We start from the raw sequence: 13,129 nt of genomic DNA, 5'->3' as shown, positions 1-13,129 counted from the left end.
CTACAAGGGAACACAAGGGAAAACCAGGTGGTCTCCTCCAGACCAATTCAGTGCAGTTTCTGACACTGGGATCCCATTTGAGAAGCATACAAACCTTCTGATAGTGCAAGGGATTGTCAATGGCGTACGACAGCGTCGAGATAAAGTTTGGTTTTGTAATCAGCGACGCACACTCCTGGATCAGAAATTGGGTCTGAAAAGAACAAGGTAACTTGAAGATTCAATAAAATAAACTACTGTGCAATGTGTACAGAACAACTAAAAAAGTACTTATGTAAGCGCCCAAATTCTCTCTAACATCTACCAGCTTCTTTTCATTGAAGCTTTCTTCAGGTTTGCTTTGCTTTTAAGACTGACAGAGTGATGAAACATTCTCCATCATATGTGTAATGTTTTACTCTCTGTAAACACCCTCAGACATTGCAATTGACAACCCAAGAATATTGGATTCATGGTAAGGAACAAAAAAGTCTACAGCAAAATTGCTAAAGGATGAAAACACTCCTGTAAATAGACATAGTCAGCACCAGAAATCCCAGTTGCTGGATTCGGACAAATTCTTAAAATACAAAGAAAGGCTTTCAAAGCAGAGCACTGCATGTAAAAAGACCATTTGTACTGATGCAACCTGGTTTTTTGCAGATGAAGAGGTTGTAAATCTGATATCAATTATCTTCTGATTTGAGGATTGGCAAAAAATGCTTGCAGTTGAAAGGCCATATTAACCAAAAAGGAAGGTTATATGAAGCTACTGCTTCTAACCTGCTTTTGTGCTTGACTCAGAAGAAACCCCATCACAGATTTTTAAAAATCAAAACTAATAAACAGATGTGTTGGTGTAAACTGTACCTGATGAAAATCTTTGCCACTGCTTTTACCATCGCCACTGAAATCCACGTGCGAGAATAGACAGCGTAGTAAATGCCTGTCTGCCTCGGGACCGTGCCTATTCACAATCTGGAAAAAAGTATGAAAAAAACAGCTTGGTACCAAACAGTCATTACAGAACAAGACCTGGATCTAGTACCATGGATACAGCAGCATTGCTAGTAGTTAAGTCATCTACAGTTTCAACGAAACTGCTACAAATGCTCCTTTTAATCAGTAACCTAGAAACCACATTGTTAACTGTATTTGCAAATAAGAACTATAAACACAGAACCTAGACACAACACTGACAGGGAAGCCATGCATTTCAGGGATGGTATTCTTATAAAGCTAAGTGAAAAGGGGTTTTCAAGTCACCCTCAGGATTGTGCCACTAAAGCAGCCCAGAATCCACACAATCCAGAGTCCATGGTTCCACTTTTCCCCCTTTTTTCCCACGGCTGCAGTGCCTAACTCTGCAAGAACACAGCCTTGGGACAGCACCTATGCAATGATGATCTGCATTTGCTGACTTACAGCATTTATCTCTCATTAATAAACCTTTACAAAATGACATTTTTGTTTGCATCCCCGACCATTTACCTTAAGTTTAACTCTTGGCTACAGACCAGCTCATCAGCTTGTCTGAAATAACTCCAGACTGTTTCAGAACTTGCTCCTTTCTTTACACTCCAACCAAGCAGACAGCATTACTTATTTTTAATAGAATCCATACTGTCAGAAATGTGAAGCCAATCAACAGCAGCTTGCCTCTTCGGCCAAACAGTAGCAGCTAGTAACAAATCCAACCTTCATCTACTGGCAACACTTCTCCCACTGTTTTTCCTTTTCTAGTTGCAGAAGAGACACAAATGTGCTAACACAAACCTGTGCTTTGCCCCTGCTCTGACTGTCTCCACCAAGCCCACTGCTTCACTCATCATGAATCTCCTTGTTTGCCAGTAGTTTCTTTGTGCAGAGAGACAAACAGGGTTGCTTTAGGCTCTGTCTGCTCGGGCTCTGATGTTTGACTGTTTTCATCTCAGCTTTTCTACTGTTATCTGACACTATGCTTCCCCTTCCCTCAGAGTCTGCTGATTCCAGTGGCTGCCAAGTTTTGTTCTGCTGGAAAGAAATTTCCAAGCTGAATCTAGCCCTGTTTCTTGACCAGAGGCTATAATAAACATGCCTGTGGTATGTCAGCCCAGATGTGGTGACAGCTGGGCCTTTGAAGACAGTCATACCCTAGGATCAGGAAGATGCTCAGATTGGTGCAAAACCTGAATTGACAGCAAATTCTACTACCTAGCTCAGGCTTCAGAAAACAGGCAGTTTGTTTAGGCAATCCAAATCAATTAACATATTTAGATGTGGTAACAAGACTGACAAAGCTGGATCAATTTCCCAAGGAGTTGCCTGGTGCTGTGACCAAGTTGAATTCACCAAGGTAAACAGATGCCAAAGAAAACTGTACATACTAAAGCCTTCCACACAAGTAGCCTGCATCAGAAGTAGATTGCTTCCCTGCACTGAGACAACTTCCAAAGGACAGTAATTTGAAAACTTAACATACAGGAAAGAAGAGAAGGCCAAAAGTACAGTGTATCATATTACAACTCTAACTACAGTCACAAAAAAGCTCTTCCAGGAAACAGGGAATGAGAATTGCCAGTTTTCCTAAAGAAAGAGGTGAACAAAACCTTTGTATTGGCAGCCTTGATATACATTTACATGACAGTGTATCCAGTCAAAATCAGATCAAAATATTTTTTTACTGCAGGGGTGACCAAACACTGACAGAAGCTGCCCAGAAAGGTTGTGCAGTCTCCATCCATGCTGGTACTCAAAAGTTGCCCATATTTCTGGGCAATCCACTCGAAGTGACTGAGCAGGAGGCTGGACCAGATGACCTCCACAGGTCCATTCCAACCTCAACCAGTCTGTGATTTAGGACAGAGCCCAAGCCACATGTATTTGGATTTATCAGGTAACATGTTTGGGCAAAAACAGGATTAGACAAAAAAATAACTCCAGTTTCCTAGATTCAAAAAGTTTTCCTTTCCTAGCTCATCCACAAAGCCCTTTCCCTCCAACCAGGCAGGTTCTCCTTACCACTTTAGAAGGAGACCACAAAAACTCACTTCAGAGGAAGTCATGGTTTAGAATTTGTGTCTGACAAATGCATAAAATATTTTTTGAGTTTTCTAAGCACATATTCTATTTTTTTAAGCATTAGCTACATTAAATGACTATTGATAGAACATTTAAACAAATCAGCTCCTCGAGCTTTGCCACTGTTACACTTGAGTGATTTATCTAAATATAAGTGTCATTTTGGTCAGTTGAGACAGGAACAACTCCAAATATGAATTTCCACAACTCTACATGCTTAGATGTAAACTTTGTAAAATTGGATGAATTATGCCAAAACTTTACCCCAAGCAATGTACCATGAGACAGAGTTACAGCACATATATTCTCTTAAGCTAAAGAAACATCACATCAGCAACCACAAAAGTAGAGCAATACCAGGAAAATAACTTAAAAAAAAAAAAGAAGATGACAAGGGATTAAGATTTTAGGAATTTAGCCTTGAAATTCCAGATCTGCTTTATAACCAAACACAACCCAGCCATTTCCACAGACCAGGTCCCACTCTCTCACCCTTCTCACCACAGTGAGGCTAAGAGGTCTGGTGAAGGGTAAGGAACAATCCGTCCCTGTTTTAGAGAACTGTGCTCAGGGAATGGCAGATAAACCGTATCTTCTCCCAAATCAAGTCATGCTTCAGTCACACCTTGCTGCAAAAACCATCTGTCGAAACTAACAGTGATCAAAAGGACAGCTTGATCCCAAATGCGCCCCTGGAGTGTAGCAAGAGGGCGGTTCGGAGTCAAAGACCAAGCCTCTTAGAGGTATGGTCAGTGCTCAGTTTATTGGATATCTGAGGGGTACATTTATAGTGCAAAGCAAGGGTTTACATGCTTTGTGCTTACATATGATTGGCTTGTGGCTATTGTCCACGTGTCTATATCCCAGCAGCAATTGGTTTGTGTTTACTGATCACGCAATACATGATAGGGTAAGCTGGCGTGGGACTCCGGCCTATAGTCAAAGTCACTTCCAGGACCCCTGGATGTTGGCATCCAAGCTGCCTATACTCCCTTCTTTTGATCTTCTTATCAATGGTCCAAGGACACAACCTCCCAGCTGGTTTCCTTAATTACAGCTACAATCGTCAGTGGCTGTGTCTCCGGTCACATATCCCATGTCCATGTGTTCATACTCTGTTCCCACAACAACGTTGGGCAGCCAGGCCCTGTAGAGTATCTCGTGGCCTGTCCCTTCATACAATCCACCAAAGCACCATCATATCCCCCAATACTGGAGTACTGAACTTACAAAAACACTAAAAAGTTACAATAGTTACAAGAGATCTATTCCATCTTACATTTAAAGAAGCCAATACTGCTGAAATCACTCTCCTCTCACCTCAAGATAAGCAATGAATGCACTTTTAAAGACATCAAACGTTACAGAAACTCATTGACTAAGCCCCCTGGCCTTCTAATCTGATTCAAATCACTGCAGGATTGCACTGCTGCAGGAAAAAAACTCAACATTAAGTGGCCCAGCTGTCTGCTGGGAACTGAACTAAACCAGTTTCTAAAACTAGCTCAGTAGCATTCACTTCCTCCTAAGCACTCCTCTGCAGATAATGCTTTTCAGTCCACCCTGCAAGTCAGAGCTATTTTTAAAAAGGTCAGTTAAAACAATTCTTGCCCAGATCACAGATATTTGGGTCTCAACATGCAGTTATTCTGCCTGTCTTCTGAAAATCCAAGGCCAAGACAGTCAGCTTGGCTCCAATACCAAGCCATGAGTCACTGAATGAAAAGAGGAAAAAAAAACTTCCATCAAGGGAGGAGAGAGCATTCAGAGGTAAATTACAACACCCTCAGGCTTTCAGTGCAACAACTCTGAACACTGAATGTATACTTTTCCTCCCCTTCCCAATCAGTGTTCTATTGAATGCCTAAAAGTGGAAAGATTTAACCCGGAGCAGCTAGGAAAGCTTTTCATACCACCCTTGAGAATCAGCAGTTAATCCTGAGACTCAGCTACAAAGTTAATACTGGTCTCACCTCTGAGCTGTATTCCATGACTTGGCAGATGAACTGGTAGGAGTATCAGACACACCCTGCAACTCCCAACACCACAGAAAACAGCAAACAGTAACATACACAGGAGCACCACAGAGTACAAATACAAACAAGAAGAGAAACTCCAGCTCTCTTTCCAAAATTTATTTTGTAGCACCGCATCACTTTACTTACGTGCTGTATTTCCTGCTGGCTGGCTCGGTAGTTTTTCTTGGTTAAATTGTCCACCAGGTAGCTGATTTGAGACAAGGCCAGCGAGAGCGAGTCAAGATTCATTGCTGGTTGGGGCGGAAGCAGGCGGCCGAGCCCGGCGCAAAATCACCATTATTCCCCTTTAGTCACCTCAGAGACAGGTCAATTTTTTTTCCCCCAATGAGCCTGTATCTGTTTCTGTGTTACTTGCTTCAGCTCTTCTTTCTCAGTTGTCTTTGTCTGTTCTGAAACATGGCACCTGGAAAACAGTACCACATTAGATTTAAGTTCTGTAGCAACATCACATAACTATGCTAACAAGAAAAACAAAGTAGTATTAAGTTTTCACAACAAGCTCAGTTATTTTTGCACTACCTGGCCACTTTTGTTTCTGCATTTTGCAGACTGAAAGAGCCAGCAAACAGCTCAGTCAGAAGAATGATTTTCAGCACCAAGAAGAAAATGAGATGAATAATGAATTAGATACCACACAGCAACAATCAGAGGTCAGAATCATTCAAAGCATCAATCATAAATTAATATAAAAAACACACTTGTACCATCTCTGCTATATTTTCTGCCTCAGTACATCCAGGCAGTATTGCCTCAACCATGTACACCAAAACAAGCAATTGTGAATGAGCAACACACAAAGAACTGCAATAAACTAACCTTAACATTTGGCTTATACTGAAACAGCTTTCCAGAGAGCTACAACAGCAGAGCTTGCCAGCTTAATAAATTTCTATGACAACACAAAACTTGGCACTTGACATCTCATCTGTTAAATTACAGATTGCCAGTGTGACAAAATTGCATCCCAAATCAAGTCCTGCATATCCAACAGTGTGGGGAGCCTCAAACGAAGCCTCAAGCTGTTTTAAGAAGCAGCACTGTGCATTTTCAGAGCTAGAATCGTGCTGGAGAGTCACTGCTTGGAAGCTCTACCTGAACAAACACAAAGGTCACTGGGCTTCATGCCAAGAGTCTGAAGATCCTCTTTTCAGAACAAAAACTATAGCTTTGCTGTCTTGGCTCAACGGCAAAACCACCAGCACAGGATTTCTGCCTCATCATGGAAATGGATGGCTCGGGTGATGTGTTCGCCTGGCACGCGGAACTGGGGGCAAACCCGTCCAGGGAGCATTCCTGCAGCAGCACAGCTTGGGCCTCCTTCTGCCCAAGCACCCAACAGCAGCAGCAGCACACAGAAAGCTGAACAGGCTGTGCTGGTACAAACAGAACTCTTCTTCCCATCTCCTTTTACACAAAGGTTTTCACTTGCTTACACTTGGAACCATACCTTATTTAACATCTTCAAAACATCAGGAGCAACAAATGCTATCAGAGGCAATGAAGACCATTCTGTTCTTTAGAAAAGTTTATTTTATTACACAAATATATAGGTAAATTATTTGTAAGAAAAGTCAAATCAACTTCCAGACTTTCCTTATGTCATAGAAAAATCCTGACTACTCACTGAAGGTATGCACAGTCCTTCTTATGCAATAAAACTTACAACTCATGAAGAACAAATTTTCAAGTAGTAATACTGAAAGCATTCAATGACAAGGCAGTTAGACTCTGAAAGAATTTCAGGGTATGTTTAAAACTGCAATGAAAAGAATTACAGAAAACTTCCATTTCCTTTTAGTACATCTGACAAGCCAGAATTCATTACCTTTATATATAAAGGTTTAAAAGGCCACTGACTGTGGAACATCTAGAAGGGAGGACTGGCACAGAAGTTTAAAAAGATTTCTCAGTAGTACAGTACCTGAGGTTTTTTGGGTTTTTTTTAGATAACCTTTAAATTCCTCTTTTGGAATAACCTAGAAAATGTCACTGGGTTTGGCAAGTACATGCCTTCCAAGATGATCTTACTGGCTGATTTAACATACATGACCAATATAAAGCTTCTGAAAAGCATTTGTTAAAAATCAAGCACACAGACCTCAGCACAGTACTTGCAGTTACTGAAACCAGCAGTCAGCAAGGGGAATTCAGTCCCATCACAGCACCAGATAACAGCAACCAGCCTGGAGAACTCACAGCTTGTTTCAACTGCCTAGAGGACATAACACAAAACTCCAACTTGACCAATTTTTAAGGCAATAACAGAATTTCAGTGTTTGCCTTTCAGGCCCCTAGGAAGAAAAACCACATTTCCCTGGGCATTTTTCCTCATACCAATACAAACAGCACAGCAATCACACCTACTCCACCTAAAACCCATGGGTTTTAGTACAGAAATTCTCAAGTTGGGCTCAAGCCTCCCTGCTGCCATGTAACACCCTGCAGAGCAGGAACACTGACCATCCCACCCTCCTATTAGCATCTCTGTTGTCTCCCAAAAAAAGCAGGGAACGCTTTGATTGCAGGGAAGCAAAACAAGCTTTGCCACCTTCCAACTGCAAAATCTGGCAGTGCCACTGGACAATCCAAGCTGGAGGCAAAATGGGATTTTTCCTTTCAGGGAAGCCTCTCAAGGAAGAGCCTGAGCAAACACGGAGACTCAAGAACACAATAGTTGAGGAAACAGCTTCCTACTTATGTTCTAAACATATGGTTTGCACCATGTGTACCCCAACACACAGCAAACCTGACAGCTCCCATGGACACAACACCAACAGCACTTCAGAGGTTCAAATGATGCAAGCTGAATCAGGAGAGTACAGAGTAACCAAGGGAGCCTCGCCTGCAAAGTAGAACTGCACAGGTGCCTCTTTGGTCATTCAGTGCAAGGCTAAAATTCAATCACTACAGCACTGATTAAGAAAGCTATGAATGCTATGTGAAGCAGACTTTATTTTTAGATCCATATATCCTTAGTGGGAATGAATCTCCCTACACTGGCCTCAACAATTCAGGAAGCTTTCAGTACATGGGACAAACCTGCCAGGTTCAGACAAGTCAGGCCTCAGCTACAGGGAGTTTGTAAAAAAAAAAAAAAGAGATTAATGGATCAAGATACTCACACGAGACTCAGGAGCTCTTACAATATTACTATTTCATATTGCGCAACACAACCCATTTTAAAGAGATAAAAAGTATTCGCCAAATTCTACAGCATTACACACCCTAAACACTTCCTAAGGAAAACAACAGCCCATCAGCAAAAAACATTTGGCATCTATTTCAGTAGATCTTTTTTCAAAAGCAGAGTTGTACTGGATTAAAATGTAAATGAAATGAAATTTCAGGCAAGAATCCAAAAATCACAAAATAGAGAGGGCCAATATGAAAGCACCCATCAGGTGAGACCAAAGACACTCCTTACTAACCAGAAATCACTAGAGAGTAACTAAGTCTTGATGTTGAAGTTGACAAACTTGAAGTCTTCCACAAATTCAGAAACACCCTTACAAAGAAAGTGATTTTAAAATTACTTTAAGCTAACTTTGGAGCTTTTTTCAGAATTTTGTAGCAGTAACTATTCCCACTGGATTTCAAGAGTTGTATGATTTCAGGGCACATGTGTTGCATGTGGAGGATAAAATAGATCAAGTGACACAAACAGCAATGTGTTTGTTGATTAAGTTCTAAAATCCTGTCACAAAACATCACATAAAACATGCTAAAGGGACCACTGCTAAACCTGCTCTCCAGAACAGTCCCTTACCCTCTTTTTAAACCCATGAATAAATACAAAACATGGAAGAGCAGCACATCTCCCTGAAGGCAAACACTGGGAACAATTCAAAGGAGAAGGGTGGTTCTGAATCATGATGTGCTTTATAATTCAGGATGTCTACCACTTTGAAATCTACTGAGAAAAAAAACCCAGAGTGGAAGGCACATTAGCAGTGAATTCCAGTAAACTGGTCACAAAGATGATTAGACACCATAACTTTGGTTTACAGTGCATGGCTGAACCAAGCACCTATGTTGTTCCTATACACTCAGGCCAGGGAAGCTGCAGTTTGGAATCTACCTCAAATACATGAGATATGCATCAAATGTGACATGGCTGCTTCAGGCATTTTCACACCTCAACCTGGTCTGTTAAAAAAAAACCCCAAGAAACTCTCACTTTCCAGTTCTCCTTCAGACAAGCACTGCAGAGTAAAGTTTCTGCTAGAGGGAAGAAAAGGAAGGACTTGTTATCAAATGCTTCATGGTTTTATACCATCCAAAAGGTGTTTTAAAACAGCAAAATCTATTTCAAAAGTCAAAGGAAAATTGCAGTATTCATACATCAGGGACGTTTATGGAACAAAACAGAAACCTGGATAAAAGAGTGATGCCCTCAACCATGATACTCAGTGATAACAATTTCCAACATGATTTAGTTATGTCCCATCACAGGGACACAAAACATTACTGTCCTCTATTGCTAAGTTATGTTTCCACAGTTTCTCTTCCACTTACTCAGATGAACGGAAAGAGTGGCCATTTCAGCATAAATCAAAAACCTACAACACTGTATAGGATAAACAGGATAAGGTATTTCTCCAAAGATGATACACAGGTAGGCAGCAAATTGGCCCTGACTTTGGAGATACCAGGCCAACAGCATCAACAATTAAGAGTGAACTTAAAAGCAAAAGAGCTGGAAGAATCAAAACAACAAACGTGGAAAGGACAGATCAGTCCACTAGCAACTAAGTTTGTTTCCTGTTTATAAAAGAGTCACCCCGCCTGGACTCACCCTATCCATAATTTTAGAGAATGCCAAAGAAGTTACCTTAGAAACAGGAATCAGTTGGGCACACTAAGAATGACTTGTCAGAGTCACACCTGTTTTGTTACCTGCTTAAGAAAAAGTTCCTGAGAACAGCTGCCATGTTTCCTTGCAACAAGTGGGATTCAGAAACAATCTGAGTACATGACCCAACAGACTAGTGTTGTATTTTCAGTATTATCTCGTTTCTGTCGTAAATACTGTCCCAATTGTGTGTGGTTTGTTTAAATTAAGCTATGAGATCTCAATGGCCTTCCTGTATAAGCAGTAAACTGATACAATTTAGAAAACTACAGTAAAGAAGCTCTTGTATCGACACAGCATTTGTCGGAACACCCAACTGTTGCTATTTCTAGTTTAGAATTATACAAGTCCATTCCACAGGGCAGAGTTTTCTTAACTGGAGAACAGCACTGAGAAGGATTTCTCTTCTGTGGTCTGCAAGAAGGTTATGTCATCGGATTATTTACTACAGCTCACTTTTTCCGTATTTTCTGTAGGCAAGTCACAACAACTCCGATCTCCTACGGAGGCCGCTGAGCCCAGCCGGGGCAGGCCCGGCCCGGAGTCCTCAAAGCTTCACCTGTCACCACTGGCGTTACACAAGCCAAGAGGAAGAAATGAGCACGGCTCCAGAGCTGGCCGTTTCCCCGCCACCTCGCGACGCTGCCGCCGCCACCCACCCCCGCCACCGAACCGGGAACACCCGCGGCTCCCGCCCCGGAGCCTGCGGAGTTCCCTCTGTCGCTCAGGGGCGGCCGCAGGACGGAGGAGTGCGGGGCGAGAGGGCCGCGGGTCCCACCGCTGCCTCTCGTACACCCCGCAGGGCGGCCCAGCCGGGCGGGTGCCTCAGCCGGCCCCGCTGCCCCCAGCGTCAGCCGGCCCGGCCCCGCTGCCTCCGGCCCCGTCCCGCTACAACTCCCCCCAGCCCGAAGCCCGCAGTGCCCCCACACCACCCAGAGCTGCCCCCCGGAGCCGGCCGGGCGCCGCTCCCACCTCGGCGGTGTCGTGAGGGCCGGGTCGGGGCCGCTCGCGCGCTTCTCTCGCGCCGCCGCCGTTCGGATACAAAATGGCGGACGGGGTCGCGCGCTCGCGCCGCGGCCTTTCCCCTCCCCCGTCCTCTCGCGGGGGGCGGAAGCGGGGGGAGCGGAGGGGTGGGATTGGCCCAATCAGGGCGCGGGGCACAGCGAGAGCTGGCCAATCAGAGCGCGGGGCACAGCGAGAGCTGGCCAATCAGAGCGCGGGGCACAGCGAAAGCTGGCCAATCAGGGCGCGGGGCACAGCGAGAGTTGGCCAATCAGGGCGCGGGGCACAGCCAGAGCTGGCCAATCAGAGCGCGGGGCACAGCGAGAGTTGGCCAATCAGGGCGCGGGGCACAGCCAGAGCTGGCCAATCAGCGCCGTGTGACCTCAGGGGCGGGGCGTCCCGCCGCCCTCCGCGCGGAGCCCGGGCCGCGTGCCGTGCTGGGGGATATAGAGACGATATAAACGTGAAATATAAATCATAGAAAAATGGAAATAGAAGCATATCAACATATTTGTAGAAATAGAAAATAGAAACAGATACAAGTAACAGAGTCATATGAAAGATATAGTACATAATATACAAAATGCAAATATATAATGTAAAACTAGAAATGTGAGGATAGAAATATAAAAATATTTTAGTGTAGTTTAGATGTTTGATTTGTTTTATTTTTTTAGAGTCAGATGTTTTATAAAAAACGGAAACAAAAATAAAAATATAGAAATGTACAATAAATAGATACAAACTTAAAATTATAAATGTAAATACACATAGATAAATATATGTAAGTATATATATAAATATAAGGTATGAATAAAGATATATGTAGGATATAATAGAAATAAAAGATATCCTTTTGTTATAATATAGACATAATATATGTATATATAATATACATACATGATATAATAATATGTATTATATACCTATAATATCCTCTATATTATAGGATACATATGTATACCTATATATAAATTACATACATAAATATGAAACATATAAATTGAAAAATATATTTACTTATAGTTGAAAATAAAGGTTTGGGTGTTCTTTTCCGATTTGGTTAGAGGAAGCGCATTTTAATAAATAGAATTATAAACATACAAATATATAAAGATATAAACAGACATCAAACAGAAATAAATATTAGTAGTATAAAGATTCGGTATATAATAAATAGCAAAATAATATTGTGTGTATGGCATAATTGAAATTAAATAGAATATAATATATGTCTACATTATGAGAAGAAATTAAATATGAAAAAAATTTATACAGGGTATTTTTAAATATTTAAAGGGGTTTTTGTGTTTGGTTTTATTTCTTTCGAGGCAGGGTTTTTTTAGTTTTGGCCGGGGAGTTTTTGAAGGACTGGGGACTCGTTTGTGCCCCCAGAGCCCCGCAGCCCGGGCTGAGCTCAGTGCTGCCGCCGTGTGGACACGGACGGTACTGCAGCCATCCCCCCAGCCGGCAGCACAGGCGCTCGGCGCAAACGGCGCGGAACGGCGCGCGTTCCCTTGTCAGGACGGCGGGAGCCACCGGGCACCGGCACCCTGCCGTGAGGGACGGCGACACACTCCATCTGGCAGCCCCGGCAGGACCCTGGCCGAGAGACGCGGCGGCGGCGCGGCATGTCGCCGCTCGAGCGGCGGCCGGAGCTGTTTCCGGCGCCGCTGACCCCGCCGCTCGCGTCCGCGTGCTGGGAAGGACGGCAGAAAATCGCGGCGAGAGCGCGGGATCGGCTCCGGGTCCGGATTGAGGAGGGTGGCTCAGAAAAGCGCCACCGGGAGGGGCCATCCAGGGACCACAGCAAAGATGGCGGTGGGGCCGGAAGTGGCCTCAGCCAGTGCCAAAGATGGCGGCAGGAGAGCGGAAACTGTCACGGCGCTCTCCGGATTAAACATTCGGGTCCTCTGAGGGCTCTGGAAATCAAATACACGAAGCATCTTGTGCAGAGTGAGAATTTCCGTGTTTCTGAACGTGTATTTCCCTGCCATTCCCAGTGGAGGTTCTCACTGTTGCTTTTTCCAGAGCCCTTTCAAGCTGTTAGTGAGTTCAGAGTTTCACTGGGACGTTCTCTCAGGTAGGGGAATCCTCTTGATGTGCTGGTTATGCTGGGAGAGAGAAAATACAACTCTGTGAATGGTTTTGTACCTGGGAGAGGAGATCTGACAGAGGCTCCCTCACAGCAAGATCT

The 13,129-nt window shown here is 43.5% G+C and overlaps 1 protein-coding gene across 8 annotated transcripts in view; it reads right to left on the bottom strand.

Moving 5' to 3' along the window:
• Positions 1-11,007, bottom strand: part of CNOT1 (CCR4-NOT transcription complex subunit 1) — a 55,384-nt gene extending 44,377 nt beyond the window's left edge. For 7 of the 8 annotated variants that reach the window (XM_033069576.2, XM_033069577.2, XM_033069581.2 and 4 more), the window contains exons 1-4: positions 10,903-11,007; positions 5,205-5,481; positions 850-957; positions 95-193 (exon numbers count right to left, since the gene is read on the bottom strand). In XM_033069576.2, the coding sequence (XP_032925467.1) occupies positions 95-193; positions 850-957; positions 5,205-5,306 (309 nt within the window). In that variant the 5' untranslated portion in view covers positions 5,307-5,481; positions 10,903-11,007. Of the gene's footprint in view, positions 1-94; positions 194-849; positions 958-5,204; positions 5,484-10,902 lie in introns of those variants that run through there. The other variant, XM_042779639.1, reaches the window with a different exon arrangement.
• Positions 11,008-13,129: the final 2,122 nt, after the last annotated feature.

Source organism: Catharus ustulatus, chromosome 11, assembly GCF_009819885.2.
Source record: "Catharus ustulatus isolate bCatUst1 chromosome 11, bCatUst1.pri.v2, whole genome shotgun sequence".
NCBI classification, from domain to species: domain Eukaryota; kingdom Metazoa; phylum Chordata; class Aves; order Passeriformes; family Turdidae; genus Catharus; species Catharus ustulatus.
This window is presented reverse-complemented; position numbering and strand designations above follow the sequence as displayed.